This window comes from Cygnus olor, chromosome 1 (assembly GCF_009769625.2).
Source record: "Cygnus olor isolate bCygOlo1 chromosome 1, bCygOlo1.pri.v2, whole genome shotgun sequence".
Lineage (NCBI taxonomy): Eukaryota > Metazoa > Chordata > Aves > Anseriformes > Anatidae > Cygnus > Cygnus olor.
Genome location: NC_049169.1, coordinates 187,535,085 through 187,543,728, shown reverse-complemented (window position 1 = coordinate 187,543,728; position 8,644 = coordinate 187,535,085). Strand labels below are relative to the sequence as shown.

Below are 8,644 nucleotides of genomic sequence, written 5' to 3'. Positions count from 1 at the left end.
CCTGCCCCCCATGCCCCTTCACACCCCGGTGGCCTTATTTTGTCCCTGAGCTGCTGCCTACACCCCGGGACGTGCCTTCGCCTGACCCCTGTTCTGCTGCCTTCCCTTACCCTTCATGAGCTGTTTGCCTCCTGGAAGGCCTCCAGCACCACCTCACTGGCACCAGTTCAACTTTTGCTTTCGGCTCGGATCCGACTCAAAACTTCAGCACACGGCTCCAGGCCGTGGTGGGATCCAGGGTTTCTGGGGCTGCGTTGCTTGCTGCTGACTTTAAGATTTTTTATTTTTATTTTTTTCCTTTCTATAAAGCTTACTGACTTCAGATAGCAGGCTGAGGGACATAACGTGGTTGGCATGGGGGTTTTCACCAAAACCAGCTTACCACTCCCAAATCCCATTCAGCATCATAGTCCGGCCACTGGAGTGCTCCATATCCTGTAAATATCACCCCAAATAAAAGAAGTTATCCAGTTTGTGCCTTTTTTACATCCCTTTATGGTGCATAGGGCAATATAAAGGAAGGCGGTAAAGGCTGGTGGTTATTTGTTTGGGGATGGGAGGGGGCAAATGTTTGAAGTTGGTGTGTGGATATAATTTGCTCGGTTGGTTCCTCTTTACTAGCAAGAAATTTGAGTTCTGCATTGCGCCAGCAAGAACTTGAGGGGAGCTCAAAAGCAAACGTTCACTAGCAAAGGGGAAAGAGATCAGTAATGGGATTGCTTTAAAACACACCAGGCTTGTTTCGGTGTGAACAATTTGGAGACATAAGAACTTCGTGCACTTTACGAGATGTTCACCAAAAGTCCTATAGATAAAAGCTGAAGAATCCTGACACTTTCAGCATTGAAGACAAGCAGGAACGTGGTGCTGGAGGGAACAGAATCTGTCCTGGTGTCTCAGATCTGTCTGGGCAGTCCCGTGCCCCCCTCGTGGTGGTGATCCCAGGGCTCTGCCAGCCCCATGCCACCCCAGCTCCAGGAGCATGGGGAAGTGCCAGCCAAACCCTGCCAAGCAACACCTATACACCCAAAGATCCTTTGTGATTAATTCACTTATTGATGGTTCTTCATAACTCCGTGGTCATCTTTTTTTTTTTTCTTTTTTCTTTTTTTTTTTTTTTTTTTTTTTTTTTTGCGCTGCCATTAATTATTCCTGGAAGCAAATAAAAGGGCCCACCGATATCTCTCCCTCCCTCCCTCCTGCCCGCCGCAGCCAGCTTTTCCTTAGGAGAGAAAAACTTGTACTCGTTCTGCAGTGGGACAATGCGACTTTTGAACCTCTAACCACTAAACAAACAAACCTTCGCGCTCCGCCTCCACAATCCAAACAGGGTTTATTGACAGGCGTATCGCAGCAACCCGCACCGGCTCAGGCAGCAGCCGGGCCTGGGATCGATGCTGCGGGGGCGGCCCCGGGCACCAGAGGGCATCCTCGAAGGGGGACAGCACCCCACCTGGAGCCCCTGAGCTCCCCTGGGAGGAAGGAGCAGGGGATGGTGCCCGCAAAGCCCTGTGGACTTGGCCACGCTCCCCGGCACAACCACTCCCTGCACTGGGGGTGCTGCTCCCTGCCTTGGTCTTCCCCCATGCATGGGAGACCGGGTTCAGGTCCTCATGGCTGCTGCCAGCCTGTGTCCAGCCCCAAAAGCTGCAGAAAAACTCAGCTCCCAGCATTTCCCCATCCTCCCTCAGGCACAGAGAAGAGATACCTGGTCCATGCGGCAAACCGATCCTGCCCATGCCATCCTGCAGATCCCGCTGGCACGCGGCTTCGGCTGTCAGCAAGGTGAGAAGAGGAAAAACAAAATGCCCCGAGGAAGGCAAATGGGGTATTTGGAATGGAGTTGGTGAGAAAAATAGGGAGACACAGGGCCATGTGCTGGAGAAGTCAGCAACCTGCAGAAATCACCCCAAAATGTGCCTGGGGCTGGGCGGTGCTCCCATTCCCACCAGGGCGCAGCCCCACATGAGTGGGTCCCACAGCCAGCCCGGGGCACTGGGTGATTTGGCCAAATCAACCAGACCTTTCTCCTTTCGTCTCAGACTGGGTGAGCCTTTGGCATTTCTATCCTGGTCCCCATCGTTTAAGAAGAAATGGTGAACGGGCACAGCCCATGGGAGGCGAGCTGTGTTGGGCCACACGGCTCCTCTGCGGGTTTCTGCTCTCAGTGAGGCTGCGATGAAGGCAAAGCTGGTAATCCAAGGACAGTTTTGAAAACTAACTGGAAGAAAAAAACTCCAAGTGAGCCAAAGAAGCATGAGGGGGCGAGAAAAGAGACATAATTTAAATTAAAGGACACTGCAAGCATTGCAAAATGGCACCAGGCACTTTGCGTTAGCTCCGCACGCACAGACAAGGATTCCCCCTCCAGCACGACTGGACATGATTTGCAGAGACTTCACTCTTCCAATTTCTCTGCACTGCGGCTAATAAATCTGGCTGGATGACTATCAGCACGGGATTTATGGGCTCTTTTACAAGTGTCTAACATTAAGCAATTCACTCCTGAACGTTTAAACAGTGCCTTATCTTGTCTGCTCTGACCCTTAGGGCAGGATGAACGTTTTGCATATTTATGGTCATGAGAAAAAATAAAATGATAAAATATAAAATAAAAAAATGTGCTTTAATTTTTTTTCTTCCTGTTAAAATTCATTGTTAGCCCGACAACATTTCGAAAACCTTGCAGATCCCTGAGATTCACGGGGGGCAGGCAGGCAGTGCCCGCGCCCCCCTTTTATCTATAAAACTCCAGGGTAAAAACAATAAAAAAAGAAAACCGAAAACCGTAATAATATTAATAATAATAAAGCCACCGCCACGATTCCCCCGGACGACGAGACACGCACACTGTACACTCTGTACACAAGGCCGGCCCCGCGGGGCGGTGTAGTGCATAGGCGGGGGGGGGCCGCTCCCACCGTGCCACCGAGACCCCCCCGGCCCCGGCACGGCTCGGCCGGCCCCGCTGCGGCCGTGCCCTCCAGCAGTCCCTGAGCTGCGGCCCCCCCCCGGCTGCTGTCACTGGGGGGCGGCGGGACCCAGCCCGGCGGCTGCCGCCCCCCCCGTGGGACCCTGCAGAGGGGCGCCGGGGCTGAGCGGCTCCGCACCGCCGGGCTGCGCCTGCTGCAGCTTCTTCTTGTTGATCTTCCTCTCCTTCGCCCGCCGGTTCTGGAACCAGATTTTTCACCTGCCGGGGGGAGAGAGGGCAGTCAGGGGGGTGTTGCCTGCGGCTGTCCCGTCCCCGTCTCCCCCCCCCCCCCCCCCCCCGGGGATCCGTAATGGGACAGACGCCGGGAGCCTCCCTGCTCATCCTGGTATGCGCATCCCTGGTTCCACGCATCCCTGGTTGCGCGCATCCTTGCTCCAAGCATCCCTGCACTGAGCATCCCTGTCCCGGGCATCCCTGCATCCCGATGTGCGCATCACAAACCTGTACATTAAACTCAACACATCCCAACCCTACACATCCCAACCCGATAGATCTCAACCCTACACATCCCGTCCCTGTGCATCCCAACCCTACACATCCCAACCCTACACATCTCAACTCTACACATCTCAACTCTACACATCCCGACCCTACCCTACACCTCCCGACCCTACACATCCTGACCCTACACATCTCTCCGCCGTGCATTCCATCCCTGCGCATCCAAACCCCACAAATCCCGACCCACACATCCCGTCCCTGTGCATCCCGTCCTTGTGCATCCCAACCCTACACATCCCAACCCTATACATCTAGACCCTACACATCTCAACTCTACGCATCCCGACCCTACCCTACACCTCCCAACCCTACACCTCCCGACCCTACCCCTCCCTGCCCCGCACATCCCTGCCCCGTGCATTCCGTCCCTGCGCATCCCAACCCCACAAATCCCGACCCACGCATCCCTGCCCCACACGTCCCGACCCCCACATTCTGGAGGCACACACCTGCCTCTCGGACAGCCCCAGGCTGGAGGCCAGCTCCGCTTTCCTCCGGATGGTGATGTAGCGGCTGTAGTGGAACTCCTTCTCCAGCTCCAGCCGCTGGTGGTCGGTGTAGACGACGCGGTACTTGTCTTTCGTTCTGGTTTTAACTGCGGGGAACAAAGCCCGGGTTGGGAAAGCAAAAGCAAAAGCAGCGCGGAGCTGCGCGGCAGCCGCCGCAGGGTGGCTCCCGGAGGGCGCAGGGCGAGCAGGATGAGGCCAGCCCGGCTTCCTGCCCGCCTCTCCCTGCACCGGGCTCCCCTGAGAACAGCAAACAGAGGGGAGAGCAGCAGTTAAACCGTCCCTCAGACCTTGGGCACGTGTTGCAAAAGCTGCGGGAATGTCAATTGCGACAGCGACATGGGCGCGGGCCCTCCGCCACCCCCCCTGCGCTTCGGTGCGCTCCCGGTCGTTTTGCTGGGGACAACTTTATTGTGCTCTTTTGGCTACCTTTGGTTTTCCTTTGCCTTCCCCGTCGGGGACGGACTTAGGAGGAGAGGGAAAAGAAAAGGGGAAAAAAGGAAAAAGAGGGGGGAAAAAAAAGGGAAAAAGGGGGGAAAAAAACGGAAAAATGGGGAAAAAAAGGAAAAAAAAAAAAGGAAAATGGAAAAAGGAGGGAAAAAGAGGAAAAAAAAGGGAAAAGGGGGGAAAAGGGGAAAAGAAAGGAAAGCCCGGCTGAGGGCCCGGCGGCTCGGAGCAGCCCCCGGGCTCCTGCCCAGCTCCGCCGCCCCTCGCCCCGCCGCCGGCGTCGGGCAGGGCCGGAGGGGACTCCGCGGTGCCCCCGGGAGGGCCCCGTGCGGTTGCAGCCCCCCAAAATGAACAAAACCCAATCCGAAGGCGAATTTCGGCGAGTGGCCGGCGAGTATATGCATGGCTGCATGGAGTGACCTCCTTTCTTGGGCTCGTTTCTGGTTGAGCTGGTTGGAGCCCCGGCCCTTCTCCTTCCCCAGAGATCTGAGGCGCGGGGAGTTTCTGCCCCCTAGGTGCTTAATGGCTGGCAGGCTGACTTTGTTCAGGTAAACTCTCTGCAAACCACAACAAAAGCACCCTGTAAAGATACAAGCCTGATCAGAGAAAACTCCCCAGAGCCAGTGAATAGGGAACACAATCCCAAACAATGCGGGACAAGGAGATCTTATCAAAGACAAAGACAAAAAAAAAAAAAAAAAAAACCCTTCTCAAAGCCTTAATGACAGCCACATTCTGTTTGAATTACCACTACTGAACAAATGGCGGCAGGCGCTTTCATCCCCCCCCCCCCCCAGCCTCGCGCATTAACATAAACACTGGCTCCAAAGGCAGAATTTGAATGGAGCCAGGGGACCGGCCACCACCGCGCAGCCCCGACCTGTGGGAACACCACGGGCTGCTCCGGGAAGCGCCACGGGCCCCGTGGGAGCTCCTCCAACACCGCCACCGCCACCCGGAGCCAGCGGCGAGGGCACCGGGATTCCCCAGAGCCTCTGTGCCGGGGACCCCCCTCCCCGGGCCGTCGGGGAACCCCCCGGAGCTGGGAGAGGGATGCCCAAAGTCCCTTTTTGTTGGGTGCTTTTCGGCCGTATATTTATAAATATAAATAAAAAGAGAGACAATGGCAGCGGAAGGTGTACATCAAAGCGGGAGGCATGCATCTCCCCGTGGCAGATGTAAAGGGGGGGGGGAGGAATATATAAACGAGGGGACCCGGCCGGGCTGCGGGGGGATTAACATCACAAGGGAGAGCGGCGCCGGGAGCGGCCTCCCCCGGCCTCCCCCAGGCAGCCTCGGCCGCCGGGGGAACGCGGAGGGGGGGACACAAGGGGAGAGGGGGACGCCCTCGCACCTCCCGGCCCCATTTCGGGGACCGAGGGCACCCGAAATCCCCGCAGGGGTGGCCCGGCCGCGCTAAGGGTTCCTAAAGGGTTAGGCGGCCAGTGAGTCAGAAACAAATGCGGAGCGACACCGGCCGATGATTTATACGCCTGTAATTGGTTATAAAAATCTTTTAAGTGGCTATAAGTGGACGAGCGGAGCGGAGGAGGGAGGAAGAGCGGAGCGTTGCCCTCGGGATGCCGCCCGGGCTCGCTCCCGGAGCTCCGCGACCCCCCGACGGGGCGCACGGGGAGCCCTCGGGGCTCTGCCGCTGCCCTCCGCCGCAGGCCGCGTACCGGGGAGCGCGGGGCGGCCGTCAGCAGCGCTTTTTCCCCCCGGCGGCCAGCAAGAAAACGCCGCCGAGGAGCAGCTCCCGAGCGGGTTTGTGCCGAGGTCCCCCTCCCCGGGCCCCCCGACGGGCGCGGAGCCCCCCCCGTCCCCCGACGGGGCGCCCCTTTCCGCGGTTCCCCGCCGGCTCCCCGCTTACCCTGGCTGCTGAGGGGGGGCTGCGCCGGTTTCCTCATCCACTCGCAGAGCCCTCGGCGCTGCCCCCCGGGGGACAGCGGCTCCGGGGCGGCCCCGGCGGCGGCGGCGTTGAGGGGCTGCATGACCCCGGCGGAGCAGTGGGGCGAGGGGCCGGCGTGGTGGTGGGCGTGCGGGTGGTGGTGGTGGTATTCGGCGGGGCTGTAGGCCATGGCTGCGGCCGGGGAGCCCCCGTTGAGGCCGTGGACGGTTCCGGCGGCCGGCGGCGCCCCTTGCCCGTAGGCTCCCCAGTCGTCGCGGAGAGGAGCGGCGTAGGGAGCCGGCCAGGCCGTGCCGGGGGACTGGGAGCTGTCGAGGTTCACATGGTAGCCCCCGTAGTCCGCGTACTGGGGGGCGCCCACGAAGTTCTGCGCCGCCAGGTTGAGCCCCCCCGAGTGGCGCACGGGGCCGGGGTACATGGGCCCGTCCTTGTCCAGGAGGTAGCTCACGTACATGCTGGCGGGACCCCGGCGGCGGCTCTCCGCATGCTGCTGGGGCTCTCGGAGCTGCTGGGGCCCGGGGCCGGGCTCCCCCGGGGCGGGGAGGGGGCAGGCGGAGGGGCCGCGGCCCCGCTCTGCCTCGGCGCCGAGCGCTGCTCGCTGCCGGGGCCGGTCCGAAGCCGATGGCCGGCAGCACTTACATGATTAACGATTGTTTACAAGGCCCTATTAGTAATGGCCCAGACACACCAAAGGCAGGTGACGTGGAGAGGCGCTGGGTATATAGCTACTACCCCTAAAAGACGATTTGCATTTAAAAAGATAAGGAGAGGGCAGCGACCTGATCACAGCTAAATATTCAAGCCTTTATTGTTTAAGAGCTTCCTCCTTCCATTGCAACCTGGTGCACTTTAACCTCCAATCACAGGTTCAAAGGATGAAATCAAGAGACTTGCAAAAGACAGAGAGGGAGATCTAAGGGCGAGGGTGGGAATATGGGAACCGTGTATCGCGGCCGATCTGCGGGCAGCGCTTTAACCAGCTCTTCTTGGGGCTGGGGGGCAAGGAAGGGGCGGAGGAGGAGGGAGTTTTCATTAAAAATCCACCAAGCGATTTTTTTTTTTTTCTTCTTTCTCGTGGTTCTTTTAAGCCACAAAACCCCCCCGCCGCCGCGGCCTGCTGCTCTTTCTAGGGCGCTGCCCACTCGGTCACGGGCGATGGAGGCGAGGTAAGAGGAGACCCCCCCCTCGGAGGGCACAGCCTCTGTCCCCCACGCGTTTGTCCCCGCAGCCTCCAAACCCGGCGCTGTCGGGGCCCCGATGCCCCTGGGGGCTCCTTTTCCCCCTCGCCCCCGACGGCCTCGACGTGGGCCCCGTGCCCTGTACTCGAGCAGCGCCTCCCGCCCCAAAAAGAGCTCCCCAAAGCCGGGCTGCGGGGCGCCCACGGGGGTACCGAAGGAAGAGCTTTGCCCGCTCTCATCTCCATCGGGAAAGCCGGGAGGGGCGATGCCCTCGGGGAAAAAGGCGACCTCCCCTCCTGGCACACTCGTACTTTTTTATTTCCCACCCCGACGCCTTGGGAACCCGCCCCGGAGAGCGGGCGAGCGGCAGCCGGCTTCCCCGAGCCAGCCAACCCCCACTTTGAAGAGGCGCGCCCCCAACCCCCCCTTTTCGCAGCTCCCCCCGCCGCTTTTATGCTTTAACTTTTCACCCTGAGCCGGGACAATGCCAGAAAACGTTTGCATATTTGCATCTTTTCCCATGACACAGCGAGGGAACCTTTCACCCGCCGAGAAAAGCCCCCCTCCGCTTTCCCAGCACGTCGCACCGGCTTTCCCCGACGGCTCTCCCCGGGCTCCCGGGGGTCTCCGGTGGTCGATACCCGGGTGTCCCTGTCCGCACGGGTACCGTGCGGAAAACGAGGTTGCCTCAAGCTCACGGCCGTGGTTGCGAGCCCACAATCGCGACCCTACAATAACAAGAGCGCAACGCTCTCCCGCAGCCTTCCCCCGAGGTGGTTTCCCTCCCGTTTCCAGCATCGCACCTGGGTGCTGCTGGGTTAACTGGGAGGGGGAGCGGGGCTCGCAGCCCCCATGCCAAGTTGATGATGCCACAAAAAGGGAGGAAGGAACCATCCAAACGACAAAAATCCGAACATAAAGTATTAAAACGCACCAAACCCCAGAAAAACCCTAAACCAGCCGGGCACGGACAGCTCAGGGTGCCCCCTCCCCGATCCTCCCCTCCTTGGCTTTTCCCGTGTCCCCTGCCCGCACCGTCTCCGGGGCCGGCGGCACTCCCCTTCCCCTGTCCCCCTTCGTTTCGGCTTGGGCAGGATTTTTGTCTCCCCCCAAA

The 8,644-nt window shown here is 59.4% G+C and overlaps 1 protein-coding gene across 1 annotated transcript; it reads right to left on the bottom strand.

Moving 5' to 3' along the window:
- Positions 1 to 2,477: 2,477 nt before the first annotated feature.
- Positions 2,478 to 7,028, bottom strand: CDX2 (caudal type homeobox 2). Its single transcript, XM_040543914.1, has 3 exons — positions 6,317 to 7,028; positions 3,940 to 4,088; positions 2,478 to 3,186 (listed from the first exon to the last, which is right to left on the bottom strand). The coding sequence occupies exons 1-3, from the start codon at positions 6,804 to 6,806 to the stop codon at positions 3,022 to 3,024; spliced, it is 804 nt and encodes a 267-aa protein (XP_040399848.1). The 5' UTR covers positions 6,807 to 7,028; the 3' UTR covers positions 2,478 to 3,021.
- Positions 7,029 to 8,644: the final 1,616 nt, after the last annotated feature.